Source organism: Histomonas meleagridis (genome assembly GCF_020186115.1).
Source record: "Histomonas meleagridis strain 2922-C6/04-10x chromosome Unknown scaffold_61, whole genome shotgun sequence".
NCBI lineage: Eukaryota > Parabasalia > Tritrichomonadida > Dientamoebidae > Histomonas > Histomonas meleagridis.
The window spans coordinates 766953-789295 of NW_027150931.1; the positions used below are offsets into that span (position 1 = coordinate 766953).

Sequence of the window (22343 nt, forward strand, 5' to 3'; positions counted from 1 at the left end):
TTCCGTGCAGTTTCCGAACGTTGTGCTGCATCTGCTAAATATTGCATTTTGACACATGATGAAGTTGTAGCTCCAATTTTCTTCTTTATTAGATTGTACAGTAATTGTCGAATTAAATGATCGTTTATTTTCAGAAATCTCATGAAAGAAGTATATATCTTCAATTTCTTCTTCTCAGATTAAATGATCATTTTCATTTTTTGTATGAAACCTTTCATTAATAATGTGAATACATGGTAAATCTTTTCTACAGTCACATTTTTCTAATTTATAATATGCAGATTGTGCAATGCTTGCATCTATGTGTGACGCTTTAATTATTAATTTCTCACATTTATTTATCCTCTTTTGAATTTTATTAATGGCATATAATCCAAGCTTCTTACCATTATAAATTTTTTTTATCTAACTGATTATACTTTAATTTGCAATGATTATTCATCATAATTTTAGATTCATTTATGAACATTGATAAAATTTCTTTTAGTGGAAGCAACTCATGATTTGTCCACTTTTTCAAATTACCAAAACTACCTTCAGCAGCATTAGTTGTAAAATGACCTATTATACCTATTTTTTTTATATAATAAGGATTATAATGTTGAAGGTCATCAAGTAAATTTTGGAGATGTCTTAAATGATGGAATTGAATTCAATTTTGTAATTTGTTTAAATATGCATCTTCAGTTATTATTTTATCGACAAATTTCCAGAACAAATTTTTAATCATTGAATTCCTACCCATTTTATGTTCAATATTACTAGAAATATGAATTACAATAAACCAGAATTGAATTCGAATATACTTTTATGATTGCCTCTATTTGAGCAATCAATCTATCAACAATAAAGATTCTAATAGAAGTAATAATCAATTTTAAAGAATTCATGACTTCAGTGAAACTTTTTTCTTCTATTGATGTCATGATTGATATAGAAAGCATTTGAACTTTGTTATTCTCATCGAATACATAAAAGAGTAAAAAGGGATAATGAAATCTATTGGTGCATTCAGTATCATCTATTACAACAATATCTCTTGCATAAGAAAAGTATTTTATTCTCGAATTTATCATTAATAGACTATCAAATTAATTATTATTATCATTTTTCCAAATAATGTCATATTCTCCCTTACATTTTTGTGTATATTGATAAAGGTTTTCAATTTCATTTTCGAATTGTTTATTTTTATCATTTTTAATAATATTATACAATTGTCCAGGCAATACATTGAGTGCATTAAAATGGCGAATGAGATTTGTTGGCATTCCAATTCTTGCTTCTTTTTTCATTTTTTCTTTTTGATTTGAAGTTAAAAGGGGAAACTTGCTTTCTACGAAAGGATTATCGGAGACTATGACAATGATAAAGGTTTTCATAGTTAATCGAAAAAATTATATTTTTTCGTATTTCTATTGTAAAAGTCGCAGGACATTCATATAATTTCTTTGTATGAAACCTGCATACGAATTTCATATAATATACATTGACATTTTTCTTATATAGATTCGAATCGCTACATGAAAATGGGCAAATATTTTTGATTGATTCATCTTTTATTGTTGTCTTTAAATCATTAAATTCAGTGGTGTTTCTTCCTTTCAAGGTATTTTAAATAGTTAATGAAATTGGATGGTGTTTCATAGCATTCGTCATTTTTGGGCGATGGATTTGTAAGTCCTAAACTTTTTAATTCGTAATTTATTTTGTCTGAAATGCTTAATAGAGCATAAGAATCAAAATGGTTATCATTTGAAGTTTCTTCTGATGGGATGCTCACTATTTTGTTGTTCATTTCTGTGCATTCAACAAATGCTTCCATGAGCCTATCCATTATTAATGTTTGGGTGCATGGTTTCTTCTTCATTAATATTAATAAACGTCTTTTGATTTTATTTTAAAATAACGTTCTAATTTTATGTATATAAATATTTGTAACCACTCTGAACTTTAACAACATATAAGGTTAATATAATGTACTAAAAATAAATATACATATTAAATAAAGAATTCAAAAATAAAGTTCCTCATCTATTATGTAGATATTGATATTTGGTTTTTTATATAATGAATAAATAACCATAATACGAATTTCTAATGTATTGTACGTACACTACTACGTAGTATTTATACTATATATAATATGATAGTTTTAATATACACATAATAGTTATAATATATATAATAGTAATAATATATATAATAGTAATAATATATATAATAGTAAAAATATATATAATAGTAATAATATATATAATCGTAATAATATATATAATAGTAATAATATATATAATAGTAATAATATATATAATAGTATCAATATATATAATAGTATTGATATATTATTATGATACTGATATTAGCATATATCATATTAAAAGCTAATCAAAAATTCATTTACTTTATTTTATTCACTGATAAAAAAATATAATTTACACCATCATTTATTTATTTTTTGATATTGTTCACACGATAATAAATAGTAGTTTGGTGTTGTTCACACAACTATATAAAAAATCAAAATAATATCAGAAATGTAGATGTTGATATTTGCTAATGTGATAATTATATTAATTTTTTATTTGCTATATAAGTTAACGAAAACCAAAGTGATAATATTATATATTATAATTACATATAGTTAATCTTTCAATTTATTAATATATATACTGATATATATACATTTATTTGATGAATAACTATTTCATCATATTTATTTTTTATAGGAATTACTATTTATTTGACAACGTAATTGTTGATATTAATTTTTTTTTCATATAAGATACAATTCATAATCATGTGATATCACATATGCTATGTATTTCATTAATAATATATATATATTATTAATATATATAATTAATTCAAATAAAAAAAAAAAAAAAAAAAATATCTATTATACGATACATACATATATTTAATGATACGAATTAATATCCAACATTATTTTCATTATATTATATTTCATCTGTATTCATTAACAATTTTTTGCTGCATTCATATATTAATATTGAATTTTGATAACACGAAAAAGTTCACATGTTTATGATTGTAACAATAATAAAATTCTTTCAATTTTAAATATATACAAATTCGAGTAAAATGACATTTCTGAAATTCAATTTTTTTATTCAATTTTGATCAATGCAAAACGGCACATATTGTATTCAATTTTATTGATTTAATTTCATTTGGCGTAAAAAGTCACTTATCAAAATAAAACTAAAGAATTTGAAAGCATAAACTATACAATAATTAAATGGAAACGACCGTTATGCTATGGAAATACATAACGTTTAGGAATCGCTTCCTAAGTTTTTTTCTCATAAATTTATTGTTTAATCGTTCACATTTCAAAATTTGAATACAATTTGTGTTGTTTACAGTATTTGACACAATTTTCAATGAGCCGATATTACAACAAAATTTTGTCGAAAAACGTTTTATTGTCAGAAGACTAACAATTAATCGAAAGCGTTTTCTTGTGTGCAAGTGAATTCCAAGAAAGCACTTTGAGTTTCTGCCTCAATCAGTGACTCATCTTCTATTGATACCATAGCCTCTTCTCTTGTATATTCCGGCTCGAAGTTTGAAGTATCTGTTTCCGACTTAATCTGCGGTATCCACTCAGGCTTGTAACCCTTCTTTAAGACCTTATCGAAGTCCAATGGTGCGAAAAATGGGTGTTTCTTAATCTCATCAGCATCATTATTTGCGCCTAATCTAGTGGCAGGGTTCTTATCAAGGAGGTGCTCGATGAGGTCTTTAGCTTCAGGGGAGACGAATTGAGGAAAACTTACAGGATTATTCAAAATGGATCGATACAAACGATTTGCGTTCTCATCAAAGAATGGAGGCAACCCAGTGATCATTTCATAAAGAAGAACTCCAAAGCACCACCAATCGACATTTTTGTTATATGGTTGTTGAAGTAACATTTCAGGGGCTAAATACTCAGCAGTGCCACAGAATGTGGTCGTAGTATCCTCAGCTTTCATGTTAGTTTTGACAAGACCAAAATCTGTGATTTTGATATGACCATCAGCATCAACTAAAACATTCTCTGGTTTAAGATCTCGGTATAATATACCAAGGGAATGAAGGTGTCCAAGTCCTAGAAGGATTTCGGCGGCATAAAGTCGAGCACGTGATTCAACAAATTTGCCTTCTTCTTTTAGACGATTAAAAAGTTCACCTCCTGGAACATAGTCAAGGATCATGAAGATTTTGGTCTCGGTTTGGAAGGTGAAATGTGCGCAAACAAGAAATGGATATTGAGATTTGAGAAGCACTTCTTTTTCTTTAAGAGTTTGTTGTACTTGTTCATATTCTGCTAAAAGACGCTTGCTCATTGATTTCATTGCGTAAAGACGCTTATCAAATTTTCCTCTAACTAATTGAACTTTTCCAGATGTACCTCGACCAATTACTCTAATTATTTCAAAATCGTTGATAGACACCTTCTTGTTTGAAGTTTGTTTCGGAGCGGAAGCAGTTGTTGGACTCGAAACCTTTAAAGCAGATATCCATTCGTTAACTTCAGCGTCTGAATTTCCTGCCAGTATAAAAGAACGACCAGGGAAATCCACTTTAAAAGTATGATGTTTTTTATCTACGTGAATTGTATTAACTTGAGCTTGTTGAATATCAAAAGAACCCTTTTCTTTCCCATCTTGCTTGGTATAGAAATAAAGCTTCTTTCCCTTTATAACGAAGTATCTTTTTTTCCAACTTTTAAGCAAGCCACCTTGTTTTGAGAGGTATCCTTTTTTCACAACCTGCTCGCTCATATGCACCAAACGGTTTGTTTACAAGCGAAATAACACCGTAAACCACACAAAATCGGAAATATCGATATTCAATAGAATCCGATCGTCGCGCATAGAAAAATTGTCATAATTTCGAGTTTTATCCTAAAGGAACAAAATCCAAAATCAACGTTTCCAAGGGAACAAAACAGTTTTAAAAGAAATGTTTAAGTCAAATCAAATTGTTTTACTTTGGTTAACGTCATTACAAAAAGCTTTCCAATCAATTGAATCATTCATATCGACTCTATATTTCCTTACAAGTGCTTGTATTTGAGTCGCTCTTAAGACCACGTCTATTGACAATAGTCTTTTTTGGAAGTCACTTGAAGGGATTAACCGACTATTTACATCCTTGAATATCATTTCGATATTCCTATGTCTTGCCAACAACTTTTCTCTAATTTGGCAACATGCGATTATTGCTATACTATTAATATCCGCCGATATTGGGTTATTAGTTAGAGTTGCCTTACTTTCTTCACTTGTAATATCTTCTTCTTCATAAGCTTTTAAGAACAATTTATAATTAAATAATTCATTTTTCTTAATATCTTGAAACGCCGAAATTAATTCTTCGATTTCATTATGAGAGAATTCGAAGTTTACTGACGAGAAACAATTAAACACTTTGAACTTTAATATTGTACCATTTTTATATATGTCATAAGGATAAAATATAGTGATTGGATCTAACATTATTTGATGTGCAAAGTTCTTAAAACGTTTAATGAATTGATGTATAATTGGCTTTAATTCCGGCGTTTTGATTTCAGTTGATTTAATCTTTCGTTGTTCGATTTCTTTTTCTTTTTGATTCTTCCTAATCTCAGTCACTCTTGATAAGTCATAAATGAAATGTTCATAATTAATTTCGGGATTTCCTGAATCGCGATAATACGATACTAATGAACGTAATTCATTTGAAGGGATTTGTATTTGTAATGAGAAAATGAAGTTCAAAAAGTTTTGTTGGTTAATTGTACCTCTTCGATATTTATCATGAATTCTAATTTCCGAATATACGTCAATACTTTTCGCGTCAATAACATCATAAAGTTTATATAAGATTTGTAAGATGTTATCAGGTGGTTGTGTGTATAACTTTTGTTTATATAATTTCTCTGATTCTTCAAATTGGTTTTTAGTGTTTGGCTTAATTTGTTCGATATTTGGATCGCATTTGTTACATAATAATTTCCAATTTATATTACCGCGAACATTACTTGAAAAAGCATCTCGTAATGCCGCGATTTCTTGTGATGTAATTTCGAAATTTATGAATTTTAGAGATGAAATAAGTTGTTGCACTGATACTGTACCACTTCCTTCACGATCAAATCGTCGAATTGATGGTGATAATTGTTGCTTAGTTTCATATAAATACTTACGTAAGCGTTCAAGAACTTCATCAACATTAACTTCCTCCATTTTTCGTGGTGGATTTACCGAATTTATGAAATCATTGATCCGAATGTTTCCATATTTGCCTTTAAATTGGTTCGAAATGATTTCGATTTCTTCAGGTTGTAAGTCTAATTTCATCGAAGTTATTCCACGTGAAAATTGATTAAATGTAATCTCGTCTTCATTATCATTAATAACAAAATATGAACGTGCATCAATACGACGGCTATGAATGATCTCGCGGATGTTACGTAATAACGTTTCGGGACTTTCGGCCTCGCGCAATTCTTGTGGTACTTCGCCCCGGGCACGAACTGTACGTGGAGGAGGTGGTTGGAACTGTTCTACGGCTTGAATAAAGAGTTTATAGTTACACATTCCGTTCTCTTCAAAACTTTGAGCAATTTCTTTGTAGCCTGATGGTGGAATTCGTGCGCCCATGGATGATATGGTGGAATAAAATTGACGTTTGGACATACGGCCTGTGTTAAGTCGATCAACTTCGGAAAATACGATATGTGGATCTATCTCATGTGTCTTAATAAAGGTGGCTAATGATACAAATGCATCTGTGGGTTCAGGAATGGATAGTTTGACGGTGTCAATGTGTTTGGATGCTTCTTGGAGATCACGTTCTAATTTGAAATAATTGACATCTGTGCCATCTGAATAACAATTGACAATGGAACGTGTTGAAGGGCTTTCTCCAAGACATCGATAAAAGTTAAAGATAGTAACTTTACCGACATTTCGTCGATCGTATGGACCTAATATATCACGAAGATTTTGACGACGTCGTGCAAGTTCTTGAACTATCTCTTTAAGATCTTTGGAACAATCTGCTTGTCTGGTTTGAATATTAGATTCACTGGAATTTGCTATACCATCAATTAAACCACGAACATCAACTCCATTGCCTTTCTTAAAAGTTACCATTAAAAGTTGAATGCTACGATTTGTAAGATTGATTCCAATTGAAGCAATCCATCTATGTAAAGAAACAGTAGAAATCGTTTGATCTTTACTTCGATCGTATGTCATGAGTTCACTCTCGAAGTCAATTGAACGAGAAATACAGAATTCTTTGATCCTTAAGAGAACATCTTCAACACCAGTCATTCAAAATTAAAGTAAACGTATCTTAGAGAGCCGTTTAAAGTTACAACCACTTTTTATCAACTTTACACGACGGTTAGTACCGACGTTTTATATAAAACAGAATATTATTCATTCTTTTTTATTTATTACATGTTCTCATCTAAAATAACATCAATATCAGAATCAGTTATACCAGAAAAACTATTCTTTTTGTATTGTAAATCTGAGTTACCCAAAAAACTTCGATGAGATCTACTGTTAACATCAAAACTAATGCTTTTTTCTTCTTCAAATAAACCTTTATCAGTTGGAAATTCTTCTTCATTGCGTATTAAATTAAGATTTCTGTTATTTTTGTGAAGAAGATTCTTTAAAGTTATAAACTCACTAACATTGTCATCAATTAAATCACTTTCGTTTTCGGTATCATAAAACTTTTCTTCTTTTGAAATGACTGAAGAAGTAGTACTAGCTTCATCATCAAACCTGAAATTGATTTCAGAAGCATCGTCTTCTTCATATCCAATATCTTCCAATGAAGATGTTCCATATTTATTGAGTATATAAGATAAATCTTTGTTTTGTATATTTGATTTTTGTTTTTCTTTTAGTGAAACATTTGGAATATCACTAAGTGAGGAAATGTTTTCAAGTTTTAATTGATGGTGTATTCCAAAAGGAAGTGAAATTTCAAGTTTTTTATTCTTTGGAATAATTTTTTCATTTGATGATTTCGAGGTATCGTTTGATGCAATTTTTGGTTCTTGATGAATATCGTTTTTAGTAATATCATTCAAGATATTGTTTCTTTTAATATCAGTAGTTGGATGTGTATCATTTTTGTAAAATGTCTGAATATGAATTACTGTATCTTGATTTGGATTTTTATTTTGCTTTTGAGAATCAATAATTTGTTGGTTTTGAATGTTATCATTTTTAATTCGTTTTTTATTGCTCTCAAAAATTTCTTTATTTTTGATTTCATATGGTTTTATTGGCGTATCATTTTTCTCTAAATGATGTGAAGCAACAGAAGAACAAGCTTCAACAATACATTCAGAGAAATTAAATGAAAATGCTTCTACGTTTTGGATAACTCTTTGATGTACAGCTTCTTTTATTTTTTTGCATGAGTTTAAAGCTTCTTTCTTAACTAAATTCTTAATAAACCCAATATAAGGTGTTGTTATGTTTTGGACGACAATTTCGGATCTTTTTTGTACCATTATATAATTGAAAAAGTTGGAAATAGAATTCATTGCTTTTAATTCTCTTAACATTTCAATTACTTCTTTTTGCGCTTTTAGTTTCATGGAAAATCGTTTCCAAAAATTCTTAAGATCATATTCTGTTTTGAAATTAATCCTTTTCCAATTATTATATGCAAGTATTTCATTTTGGTGATTTTTGATATGAATCAGTTTACTCGAAAAATATATCCATTGATCACGAACGAATTGATATTGTTGAAAAGAATCTTTGAGAAGTGAGAGTTTATATTGATGCAAAAGTTTATTCACAATGTGATTCCATTGTGATTTTGCACGATCATTACGTGCTTTAAGCTTCAATAAGAAAGAAGAATATGCTTTGTTAAGATTTTTAAAACGAGTTTGACGACAATATCTTAAGAGCATTGATTTAAACCTTTGCTTGTTTTGATTGAAATCATTTGATATTTCGTTATTTGATTGTGTTGTTGAGCTATAACTAGATTCTAGATTTTTGGAATCATTTGAAATAGTTATTTGATTTTCTTTTTCTTTTGTTCTACTTTCTTCATGGGACTTGAGCTTTGCTTGAATAAGGCTTTCACTGGCTAGTTTGAATATTTGCTTTCTATAATTTTGAATTGCATTTGTAATCATATTTATCCATAAATTACGCATTGAACTTATATGTTGTTGATGATTTAAATCCATTTGTTTCTTGAAATTTTGTAAGTTTTCAATTCTTTTTTTATTTTGATAATGATAAATTAATAATTCCCATTTGAGCAATAATTTAATTCTTTTAATAGAATCTAATGTATTTGAAAACCATTTGGATGCCTCGAAAGCTGTGTCTTGCTGAGCTATTTCAAAGATTTCATTTGGTTTCATGAATTGATTTTTAACGTACGCAAAAAAATCAAAAGGAAAAATTTTATTTAAATGTTGTATTACCTTGTATTGTTACATTAACCATAACTTGACCAGAAAGTTTTTGCGAAGCTAGCGTCTTTGCATTATCTCTTGGTATTAATTGATTGGGGAACATTTTCCTGATCTCAAAACTTCCCACAGAATCAAAAACTTCTTTCTCCAAAAATTCATACAGCGCTGATAGTTTTTCGCTTGTTTGAAATTTGGCTTCAATTTTTCTGATATTGTTTCCATCTTGGATTTGAAATCTGATGTTAGCAATAAGTGAAGGAGCTCGTGTCTGCTTTGCGTTAACACTTGCAAAAGTTTTTGGTGCAACATTAGCACCAACCCTTAATCCTTTAACATCGCTACGACTCATTTCATAATCATCATCTGGTATTGTAGAAGGTGTTACAGCTGCTTTGTTCTCATAGCTTGTTGCTTTAATCGAACGGTTTTCTGGTCCTGGTGGAGGAGCTTCAGGTTCCTTTTTTTGTGGGGGAGGTACTGGTGCTGTTTCTTGAGCTGGAATTTTTGGCTGTGGTGGTGCTTTTTTTTCAGGTTTTGGGTCATTTAATGTCCGAGGTTTGCCTTGAAATTTGCTTTTCTTTCCAAACATTAATATTAAACGGTCATTATAAATGTTTGGGTTTAAATGGTCACTTTTTATTGGCCGGCCAATTTAAGATGTTTACATAAAGATTGAGTAATAACATTTTATATTTTCTATCTTTTAAACAAATGAATTACACTTTATACCCATTCAAAACTAAAGGAAAAAAGCAATAACAACATTTTATATTGCTGGGTTTAAAATATAACTTTCTCTAAAATATTTATAAAATTTATTTAATTGAGCTCAAAAAGGTTTTTATTGAACCGCCAAATCCACCCAACGTTAACCTGTATAAGTTTCACTTATTAATTTATGCCATTGAAAAGCATTGAAATGATTAATTTAATTGTCTACAATATCTTTATGTTTGCGAAGCATTTTAACAATTTCTTTATAACCTTTTAGAGATGCAATCAAAAGCGGTGTTCGAAATAACCAAAACAATTTCCAAAAATTATTTTGAAACATAAAATTATTAAAATAAATCTTAAATGGAATAAACAAATATCTTTTGCATTAACGTCGATACCTTTTCGTTCTAGAAGTAATTTTTACTATTTCTGTATAATCATTAGAACATGCAATCATAAGTGCTGTAAAAAATAATTTAAATAATTTCCAAAAAAGAATTTGAAAAATGAAATCATAGAAATAAATATCAAATTAAATGATTTAATAGTTCTATCATTAAATTTAATTCCTTCTTGTTCAAGAAGCAATTTAACTATTTCTGTATGACCATTTTGAGATGCCATCATAAGTGCTGTGTAAAGTAATTTTGATAATTTCCAAAAAAGAATTTGAAATATGAAATCATAGAAATAAATATCAAATGAAATGATTTAATAGTTTTATCATTAAAATTGATTCCTTCTTGTTCAAGAAGCAATTTAACTATTTCTGTATGACCATTTTGAGATGCCATCATAAGTGCTGTGTAAAGTAATTTAAATAATTTCCAAATATCTTGTTAAAATATTAAAATACTAAAACAAATCTCAAATTATACAAACGAACTGCATTGGTATTAATATTAATTCCTTTTTGTTTAAGAAGTAAATTAACTATTTCTGTATGACCATTTTGAGATGCTATTATAAGTGCTGTTTCAAATTGTTTCTATAATTTTTATTAATTTTTTTTAAAATTTTAAATGATTTAATTAAAATTTATACAAAATAAATAAACAGCTTGGATATTAATATCAATTCCTTCTTGTTCAAGTAGTAATTTGACTATATCTGTATGACCATTATAAGAAGCATTCATAAGTTCTGTTCTAAAACATTTAAATAAATTCCAAATAATTGTTTAAAATTTTAAATTAAACAAACGAATTGTAAATAAAACAAATAAATATCTTTGATATTAATACGAATTCCCTTTTGTGCAATAAGTAATTTCGCAATATCTATATATCCATTAGAAGATGCCCAAATAAGTGCTGTATTAAATAATTCGAATAATTTCCAAATGTTATTTTGAAATTAAAAGTTATGAAGATAAATTCTAAATAACACATATAAATATCTTGAGCATTAATATCAACTCCTTGTTCAAGTAGTAATTTAACTATTTCGATGTGATTAAAATGAGTTGCTATTATAAGTGGTGTTTCAAATACTTTGAATAATTTCCAAATATTGTTTTAAAGTTAAAAATCTTTGAAGAAAAATCCGATCAAAATAAAACAACATTTTTAATATTTATATCAATATCTTTTCGTTCTAGAAGTAATTTATAGGTATCTACAAAACCATTAGCGCATGCTAACATAAGTGCTGTCATGAATAATTTAAATAATTTCCAATTATTTTAATCATATTTTAAAATATTGAAACAAATAATAAATAAAATAAACAAATATCAACATCATTAATCTTTAATTCTTTTCGTTCTAAAAGTAACTTAACGATATCATTATGCTCGTAAAAAGTTGCTAACATAATTGCTGTCCGAAGTAATCAAACCAAATTCCATATATTCCTATGAAATAACAAATTTTTGGAACATAATATAAATAAAACACATAAATATCTTTAGCATTAGCATTAACTCCTTCTTGTTTAAGAAGTAATTTAACTATTTCAACAGAACCTTTACTAGCTGCATACATAAGAGCTGTAACAAATAATTTGAATAATTTCTAAGCATTTATATAAAATATTAAATAAATTAAAGAAAGTCTATACAAAATAATTAAATTTCATCTTGAACATTAATGTTAATTTCTTTTTGTTCAAGAAGTAATTTAACTATTTCTGTATGACCATTTGAAGATGCAGAAATAAGTGGTGTAACAAACGATTTAAACAAATCCCATATCAACAATTAAAATAAGAAATTATTCAAACAATCTTGAAATAAAACAAAGAAAAATCATCTTTAACATTGACATCAATTTTTTTATGATTAAGAAGTAATTTAACCGTTTCTACTTGTCCTTTAGAACAAGCGCATAATAGTGCATTATAAAGTAATATTAAAAAATCCCAAATATTATACTAAAATTCTAAATTTTTAGAAATAACATTAAATAAAACAAAAATTTATCTTTAACATTAACATCAATTTCTTCTCTTTCAAGAAGTAATTTTACAATTTCATCAAATCCCATAGAAGCTGCATAAACAAGTGCTATATGAAACTTTCAATAAGAATTCCGAAAATTATTTTTATATATCAAATTAACGAAGCAAAATTTATGTAAAACAAAAAAATACTTTTAGCATTTACATTAATTCCTTTTTGTTGAAGTATATATTTTGCAAGTTCAATATTTTTAGATTTAACAGCATATGGTAAAATATCTTTTGGAGCTTGATGATTTTTGAGAAAATATTGAACAAGGAACAAGTTTCCAGTGTTTGCAGTAATATTAATTATATTATCATTAACTTTCATTCCTTCTTTTTCTAAAAATGAAAGAATTTCATAATTTCCATATTTAACACATGTTTCCCCTAACTTTATCATAAATTTAGATTTCATTTCAGCATGAGATAATTTATTACGTTGAAATAAATATGAATTTGATTTTTGTTCTTTAGATTCATCAAGTTTTTTCTCATAAATATATTTAAAGATATCATTTCGATGAAACTTAATTGCAGCTTGACATGCATTATGAAAAGATGAATGATTTTGTTCACACAAATGAATGATTTCCTCATTTCCACCTGCAACTGCATATTTACCTGTATTTTTTACATTAGCATTATTCATAAGTAAATATTTAAAACATTTAACTGAAGAAAAAAATGCTGCATAATCAATTAATGTAACATTTTTATGATTAATATATGAACACCTTTCATAAAGTGATGGTTGAATTTTTTGATTGAAATAAAAATTTGTTTGTGATGATATTTCTTGAAGTTTTTCTATTTCATCGTTTCGAATTATTTTCGTAATTTCATTTGGATTTACTCCTTCTTTAACATACTTCTTATGAAGTTCCCAATCATTCTTTTTAAGTTCTTCATAATTATCATAAAAAGACTTGTCTATTTGATTAGTTCTATCCCACCCAAATGCATTATTGGTTTGTTCTTCATGGTGAATTTCTTTTTCTAAATTGTAATGCAAAAAATATTTCGAAATAATATTTTTTGTAATGTCAGAATCAATTTGTTTTCGTTCAATCATTTTCTCAATTAAATAATTTGCTTCTTGAGATTCGATTCCTAAAATGAAATGACTAAAAACATCTATAATTTTGATGTTGTTCTTATTTATTTTTTCTTCTTTTATTTGAACCATTTGTAAATAATTTAAGTATAAATCAACAAAATTGTTGTGAGAGACAAATGCTGAGTACACTAAATTACATATGACGAAGTTAAATGAATACAAGAAATTTGATTTAATTAAATTTATTGATTTTTGCGTAGAAGATTCAAGATTTTGCTCATTTAAATTAAATATGATTTGGACAAGCTCATTTAATATATTCATATTGCTAACTTCATCATTGCCATTTTCATCTTTTGATGAGATAAATGTTTGAATTTTTAGATTTTCATCCATGAAAATAAGCCTATAAACTGATTTCTATACCGATACGAAATTTTGTATCAAACGGTCGTCATATATTGTCTTAGGCAATCGTAATTTCAAAAAAACAGATTTTCAATTATTCATATTAATAAACTAAGTATCCATTTTATAAGAAATATAATAAGCCACGTTTGAAATGTGTTTTATTTATTAGAAAAAAGCCAAAATATTTTTTTTTTTTAGATTGATTAGAAAAAATTTAATAAATCAGTTAATGAAGTTTCATCACATGAAAAAAGCGTACTAGATGAACTCCAAGGAAATTTTATATTAAGGATATTAGATCAAGAATTTTTTTGGTTTTCATGATTTAAACGGTCTCATTGAAATGGTTTCACATGGTCTGTTCGCTAAAGTTAAATGTCAAGAAACATTAAATCATCAGCTGAATTAGTGACTTTCCTTTTTCACAATATTGTTCTTGACAATGTCCCATTTTGCCACAGAACACTTTCTCTTAAGTTCCATTTTCGACTCAATAATTTCCCAACAGATCCAACCCCTGTTGAAAATTTCCTTGTAAAATGGACTCGTGTGATTGAAATGGAAAGAACAATTTCTAGAGATTCTTCAGGCAAACCAACGCCTTCAATTGTTGATGTTACTGTTTATACTCATAGCGTCAAGGGAAGTGGAAAGGAAGAAATTGCGCATGGTAAGCTCGATTTAGCACAGATTGTACGTCGTGGAAATGGTTCCACTTCAATTCAACTGCAAAGCAATATTCTTGAAAGTGTTTTGAGATTTGATGTAGAAATTCGAGGAGGCGAATCTTTCAAAGAAGTTTCGAATGAATCTAAACAAGTTAGCTCTACCCCACTTCCAGAAATTCATTTATATACCAAAAATAGCTGGTTTAATTTCAAACATAATCCAGATCAAATCGAAGCTGATGCAAATATTCTGGTAGAAGCTGCAACTAAATCAAACTAATAAACAGTACTTGTTCTCACTTATTTTTATTTTTGTCTGAATAGCACTTACTCCAAAACATCAAAACAAGCACCAACTGATTAAAAATATTTATCATTTCCCAATACACAAAAAGACTTTTGATTTTCATGTGAATTTTATTCTATTATTAATAAAACAATCTGAATCAATGAAACACAATGAATTGGCTAAATTTATTTAAAATTGATTATCATTTAGAAAAATGACTTAAAATAAAATTTTTCATATACCTCATAATAAGAATTAAATTTCCTTAATAAAAAAAAGAGGAGAAAAAACAAGTCTTCACCATTCCCAAGTTGTATCGGGCTTAAATTTGAATATAATAACCTCCGTTTTTGAATGAAAATAGTTTCAGTTTGATTGAAAATTGCCACTTTTACCCTTCGAAAGCTTTTTTAATTCAATTAAGTAACCTTTTTTTATTTGGTCGGGTAAAATCAACCACCAGTTTTGACTCAATAACCGAATAACTCTGCTGAATTGTTTGAATAAAACATTGAAATAACCGTAATAACATCAATTAGCACCAGTTTTTGATAAAAATTTTCCAGAATCCGGAACGTCAATATAGCGCAGAATGAGCGATGAGTTTAAAATCAAGGTGCAGTGGCTACCTGGTGCTATTCTTCCTGTCCTCACTCGGCGATCATCAACTGCATCTGAGCTCTCTGATCTTTTACAATTTTCATGTTTTGAAAATGAAAAAGTTTACTTATTTCATAATGGAGAGGTTTTAAACCCTTGTATGACACTAGAGAGCCAAGGTGTTAGGATGAGTGATATTGTAGAATGCAAAATTGTTAGTCAAACAGATAATTTACCTGAAGACCAATCATTTGCGAGAGAAAAAGCACGTGTTATGGATATGCAAACAGATGATGCATACAATAGTAGAGAAATTGAAGAGGTGGATTCTTCTTCAGATTCGGATTATTACCAATTTTTAATGACAGAGGAAAATGATTTAACAGCTTCAAACGACATATCAACAGAACCACTTCCGATCATGTGGCAAAGCGAAACAATTAATTATTATAATGATGAAAATAAAACATTAATCCAAAATAATCATCAAGGAGCATCTACCTCAAAAAACGAAATGAAAGAAAGCTTTTCTTGGTGACAAAGATATTCTCGATACGAAATAAACTGTATTTTTATGGCAAACTATCTCGAAAAAATCCTTTACAGAAAAAAAATACTTTTCAAAATACTATTGAAAAATTCAATGTAATTATTATAAAACGGTTATTCTATCCGCCCACATTCAAATCACAAAAATTTAATTCAAAACATAAAATAGGAATATCTCGAAAATCATTAATTAAATTTATATCAGTCGTGAATAATTGATATAACTTTTATTTTGAGCAAAATTAATAAAAATTTTAATAAAATTAACTTTAAAATTATGCTTATACGATCAAATGTTTCCAGTAAAAAATTGAATATTTTACGCATTGTAAAGTATTGTAATAATGAAACTGAAAATATCCCTAAATTCACTTGACATATTTTTGTGCTTCTATTAAAGTTTCATTTTCTTTATATTTTTGTCATTATATGAAAAAAATTGGGGATTAGGCCTTTTTTTAGGAATCGACCCTATGTTAAAAGTGACATTGAATGAGCAACCCACAAGAACACTTTAATATCCTTCAGTTTCAATCACCAACGAAAATTCCTGAAGGCAAAGCTCTTACCACTGGCAAAGAACTTTGGGTTGTTCATAAGGATTTTCAAAATATTTCTTATTTCAATTCTTTAAATCCAAAAATCATTTCAATATCAGATTTCAAATTAACCGAAAGAGATTCCGTTTATTGGGTTGGATATGTTATAAATGAATCAGCTATTTTTGTTTACGCAACAAGAAATTTAATTCCAACTGGTTTCATTCTTGTTTTAGACGAAAACATTTTTGATTTTCCTGTTCCAAAAGTTTTATCTTTTGCGTTAAACTCTTTATTATTTCATAGACAAATTTTGGAAGCATATTCACCTGTTGATAATTGTTTATGTATTATTTCAAAAGAAGGTTTCAGTCTTCATGATTCTCACTTGAGGACAACTTTTTCTGCTATTATTCCAATTTCATCCTATTGTGTATTTGGCTCATATGCATTGATTTGCAGCACAAACGGAATTACTATTTATCATTTTTCTAGTTGTACAACTCGAAGAACTGTATATACATCGAACGACATGCCATTTGGCGCTCCAAAACAAATGGTTGTTCTTTCAGATTTCATCATTCTTTTATTTGCTGATGGCAACAAAGTCCCTCAAATCGAAAAAATATCAAGCAGTGGCACAGTCCAAAAGTTTCCTTTACAAATATTTAATATTGACATCAATATTGATAATTTGAATTTTTCAGTTTTTGATAATGCAATTCTTGTAACAGACACTAAGAAGAATCGTTCTGCGCTTCTTGATTTCCAAGACACTGAGAAGTATAAAGTTGTTGGTGATGTTTTTGACATCAAAAAAGGGTTCAAGTGCATTTTCGATGACACTTTTTCACTTTTTGATAACGAAATCTATGAAATCAAAACAAACTATGAAGCAATCGCTCAAATGAAAATATCCAAGCACCTAATTGCGTATCTTTTTAGACGTCGTAATGGTATTACATCAGCTGTTAATATGCTAATAAGAAGACTTAAAGAAACATGTACCTCATATCAAATGAAAAAACTTGTGAAAAAAATCGCACCTTCTCTTACTTCTCCAGTCACACAAATTCGTTTTGTTAGAGCTCTTCAGTTTTGTGGTATTTTAAATCCACAGCTTCTCATGATTGGGATGATCGAATTCTATTCAATTATCGGAAGTGAAATGACATGTGAAGTGAAAGAGGCGGTTTTTGATATTTTTACACATAATTCATGTAGAAATGCTCTTATTGATTTATTTAATTGCAGACCTTCACTGATAAAACTTGATGAAGAAGCTTTAAGATTATTAATGAGAAAATGTGGTACTGATATGATAATACAACCAAGAAATGTCGATAATTTATACGAATATGCAAAAGTATGTATTGAGTTTGGAATGCAAAAAGAAGCAAAGAAACTCATTTTGAGGGTAATTTTGGACCAAAACGAAATATCTCCTGATAAGAATATGCTTGATGAAATTGAAGATTTGAAAGAAAAATATCAAAAGCGTTTTCAAAGTGATATTACTTATTGGTCAAAAACAACTTCATAATTGAAAAATATATATTATCTGTGTTTTTTTAGCAAAATAATCGAAACTTTCTGTTTGCCGATAGAGACTTTTCAGGTAAAAACGATCGAAATTAATAGTCAATTCTCTATCGTCCGCGCAGAATTTTTATGGGTTAGCCCACCATAAGCGGTTGTGAACTCCGAATTCTCAAAATTTCAATAAAAAATTCTATAAGGTTTCACAAAAAGGGAGAAAGATGTTTTGATTAGTTTACACGATTTTTTCTATGGTTATTAACGGTTTTGGGAAGGAAAATGAGTGAGACAAAAACCACACAAAACATTCCAATGTACTGGGAATTAATAAATGATGTTGATAAGGCGTCATACCTTAATATTCAAAAAATGTTGTCGTCATCTGAATGCAAACATAGAAGGCATCATTCAAAGGCTATCAATAATGATATTTTGTCAACGATTAAAGCATTCATAACAAAGAATGATGCAGATGATTGGAAAAGATCAATTGTTTGTGGGATCGGATGGATTGATAATGCAATAATTATTAATACACGACAATTAAGAATTTTGACTTCAAAATGTAAGTCTTCGATAAATGCAATGCTTCAAGGTATTGGTTATATGACAGTTCCAACAAGCAATGATTTTTCTTGCAACGTAACAATATCATCATATTATCCAATTATCAAAGATAATTTTGCTGAGTTAAGAAAATGGACAATACGATGCCCGAAGCCACTTGGAACAATTTTTTTAGCCGCTTCAACTCCTATTACAAATGTTGGCGTTCCAATTATTTCAGAACAAATCACAAAAGAACAAGTAAGAACGCAATAGATAACCATCGCAATTGCATTAAACTATCTTTTATCTTTTCCGAAATATTAATTTTAAATTTTGTTGCATCAGCAAATAATTTTTTCACCAGAAAATCATGTTATTAATAACTAAACATTCCTAAAACTAGTTATTTTTTAAGTTTTAAAGGAAGTAAAGCAACAAAATTCAAGAAAAGAAATGGCTCACAATTGACCAGTTAATAATACAAAAAGTTTGTAAATAAACGTTCGCTTTTAGAATCTAGAATCTAAAACTTTTTATTTATTGAAGAATTATATCATTAATTACATTTCTAAAACATCACTTCCATCTATCACAAATTCACTGAATTCCTTCTTCTTGGTCTTTTTCTTAATAAATAGGTAAGCGCCGAAGGCGATTCCTGCAACAACAATTATTGAAACAATAACAATTGCAGCAATAGCACCTTTCGAAAGTCCGCTTTGAGGAGTTATTTCCTTCATTAGTGTATCTACAGCTAAACAAGTTTGAGTATCATTGAAATCACATCTCCAATTAAAGTTATCCTTATTCACAAAAGAATTCCTAACAAATCCATCACAATCGAAGTTACCGCAGATGATATATTTCCATATTGATTCATTCTCATTAGATTCTAATGTAAGTTTTGTTGCATCAAAATCTTGGAAACCACTAATAAGTGGAAATCCTTTTTCATTTATTTCCATGTTAACATTTTTCAATATAGATTCATGAGTATTAATTGAAGATTCACCAACCATTGTAACATTGCTAACGGTCGACTCGTAGACCGTTAAATCGCGACCGTTACTGATCTTAACGTTCTCCAAATTAACATCACCGTTAACTGACAAATTTTCTTTATCGATTGTAATGTTTGAAATCTTAATTTTTAATTTCGGATTAATTTTACCAATTTTTATATTATGAATATTATTTAAAAGTAGTTCAGGTAATTCAATTTCATTTGAATCAGAATCCAAATAAATATTTTTACCATCGAAAATTTCGTTTGAATATTTCATTGGAATTAACTTTGAAGTTTTAAATATAATTTCATCATTTATAATATTATCCAAAATTACAGCTTCATCATTATTATTCCAATCACCGATGAAATTAATTTGCTTTACATTTCTTACATGAATTGGTAACATATTTATATTTTCATTTGACTTTTGTATATTTAAAATCGGATTAATACTTCCATCAATTATTGTTTTATCTTTCATATCGAATGGAATTTTCACATTGTTAATAATCCAATTATCATTATCTACAACAATTAAATCATTATTATCGAAGTTTGGCATTAAAATTATTTTTTCTTTAGTTTCATTTAAGTTAGATAATGAATTAATTGAGTCGAATGTCATCTTAATTCCATTAATATTTCTTGCTGATATTTGTTTCGTTAATGAAGAATTGATTAATGTCATTGTATGAATGATTCCATTAATTGTTGTGTCTTCATCAAGAATATTAATCACTAAGTTTTCAACATAGAAATTACGTGGAAAGTTTTTGATGTTTTTAATATTTATATTTAACTTTTCGGATGATATAAACTTCATTCTCGTTACTTTGTTTTCGTTTTCGATTGATATTGATTGACTTGTCGAATTCATCGATTCTTCAATGATAAATGTTACATCTTTAGTAATCGACTTAACATATGTCGTCCATTCATTCTCATAATATCCTTCGTAATCAGGATATGGTATACTTATTGAGATATCTGATAATTCAGGATCATGAACAAAATATAATTTATTTGCTTCATATGATAATGATATGTTATAACGTGATATAAAATTATCTTCATAAAGTGTAAATAAACTTTCATTAAAATCGTTGCTTTGTGAATATATTAATTTGTTTTCTGTTGTGGAAAAGACATGAATTCGTTGGAAATCAAAATTTGTTGTAGGAATATAAAACTTAAAGCCATATTTGATAATGGTACTTCCTAAATATGAATTAGAATAAACTGTTTGCATAGTTATTGGTGAAAAGTCTTCTTCAATTGGAATAATAATTCCTTCAAATGTGGAATTAACATCAAAATCAGTAAGTGATAAATCACCTTGTGATAATTGGATAATATCATATATTGTTGTAACACTTTCATCATTGATATAAAATGTTTTGACTGGATCATCACACATACTGCGGAGGACGTTTACGCGGAGTCCGTTTACGTGTATCGTCGAGTTGCCGCCCGTTAAGTTTTTGACAAAAAGTGACGAGGGAAGTGAGATTTTTTGGTTGTCGCCAATGATGATAGAGTCAATCGTAGGTGTTTTAGAGTCAATGGAAATCTTAGATTCTGTTTCTGCTTCATAAAGAAGGCTATTAAATGAAAAAATACAATTTGGACAATTATTTGTAAAATGAGCATTGATATAATCCATATAAAAATTAATAGATGGAACAATGTCATTAGAAGTTGAATCAACTTTTAGATATTGAGAATATATTTGAATATCATTATCTTGATTTTGAAGTAATAAGGAATTTGTTATTGATACATTTGTATCACCATTGATGTTATTATAGTAAAAGTCAAGTGGTGCCAATTTTGGAAAAGAAAATGTTAATTTTTGATTATGAAGAATTTCAATTTGTGAATCCAAAAAATTAAGTTGGAATTTACCATTGTCAGCTTCAATTGAGATTTTGTTTTTATAAGTTGATATCATTTTTATTTCTTGTGATGATTTTAATTCTGATTTAAGTGAAAAATCAGATACTAAAATAGAATCAAACATATCTAAATTCGAACCATCAGTTGTAAATGAAATTGTTGAAAGAGAAATTTTCTTTGTTGGCTTAGAATTTGTTAATGATAATGATTTCACCTTAATATAATCAATTTCATTATTTCCATCTGTTGGAACAATGTTTAATGTATCGAATGAATAATATAAATCATATTTTAATTTGATTCTCAATGTAGGATTAAGTGATGAATTTCCAACAAATTCTAATATTGTTCCAGTCGGGAAAATATTTGTATCAACGGATGCTGGCGAATTTGTATTTCCTTGAATATAAATTCTATAATTGTCATATCCTTCATGTTCTTTAAATTGATTCCAATCAGTTATTGTGTCCATACCGCTTGGACAATAACCCCCTGATGTTTTAAAGCAAACATCATAGAACACAGAAGCACATCTTGCAAATCCAAGTAACAAAATCATTGGGATTTGCTTTAGGAATGGAGAACCTTGTATTTTCAATGCGC

The 22343-nt window shown here is 28.1% G+C and overlaps 6 protein-coding genes across 6 annotated transcripts; 2 read left to right on the forward strand and 4 right to left on the reverse strand.

Annotated features, from left to right (window-relative positions):
• Nucleotides 1-3467: 3467 nt before the first annotated feature.
• Nucleotides 3468-4793, reverse strand: GO595_010290 (AGC family protein kinase; the record flags this gene model as incomplete). The annotated part of the gene is made up of 1 exon (XM_067912953.1): nucleotides 3468-4793. One exon carries the CDS (start codon nucleotides 4791-4793, stop codon nucleotides 3468-3470), a length of 1326 nt encoding a protein of 441 aa, XP_067769028.1.
• A 195-nt stretch (nucleotides 4794-4988) lies between these two features.
• On the reverse strand, nucleotides 4989-7259 carry GO595_010291 (EF hand family protein; the record flags this gene model as incomplete). Its single annotated transcript, XM_067912954.1, has 1 exon — nucleotides 4989-7259. One exon carries the CDS (start codon nucleotides 7257-7259, stop codon nucleotides 4989-4991), a length of 2271 nt encoding a protein of 756 aa, XP_067769029.1.
• Nucleotides 7260-9461: 2202 nt separating this feature from the next.
• GO595_010292 (uncharacterized protein) lies at nucleotides 9462-10061 on the reverse strand (the record flags this gene model as incomplete). The annotated part of the gene is made up of 1 exon (XM_067912955.1): nucleotides 9462-10061. The coding sequence occupies one exon, from the start codon at nucleotides 10059-10061 to the stop codon at nucleotides 9462-9464; it is 600 nt and encodes a 199-aa protein (XP_067769030.1).
• Nucleotides 10062-14477: 4416 nt separating this feature from the next.
• GO595_010293 (uncharacterized protein) lies at nucleotides 14478-15050 on the forward strand (the record flags this gene model as incomplete). Its single annotated transcript, XM_067912956.1, has 1 exon — nucleotides 14478-15050. The coding sequence occupies one exon, from the start codon at nucleotides 14478-14480 to the stop codon at nucleotides 15048-15050; it is 573 nt and encodes a 190-aa protein (XP_067769031.1).
• A 2229-nt stretch (nucleotides 15051-17279) lies between these two features.
• On the forward strand, nucleotides 17280-18290 carry GO595_010294 (uncharacterized protein; the record flags this gene model as incomplete). The annotated part of the gene is made up of 1 exon (XM_067912957.1): nucleotides 17280-18290. One exon carries the CDS (start codon nucleotides 17280-17282, stop codon nucleotides 18288-18290), a length of 1011 nt encoding a protein of 336 aa, XP_067769032.1.
• Nucleotides 18291-19395: 1105 nt separating this feature from the next.
• GO595_010295 (uncharacterized protein) lies at nucleotides 19396-19854 on the reverse strand (the record flags this gene model as incomplete). The annotated part of the gene is made up of 1 exon (XM_067912959.1): nucleotides 19396-19854. One exon carries the CDS (start codon nucleotides 19852-19854, stop codon nucleotides 19396-19398), a length of 459 nt encoding a protein of 152 aa, XP_067769033.1.
• Between the last annotated feature and the right edge of the window lie 2489 nt (nucleotides 19855-22343).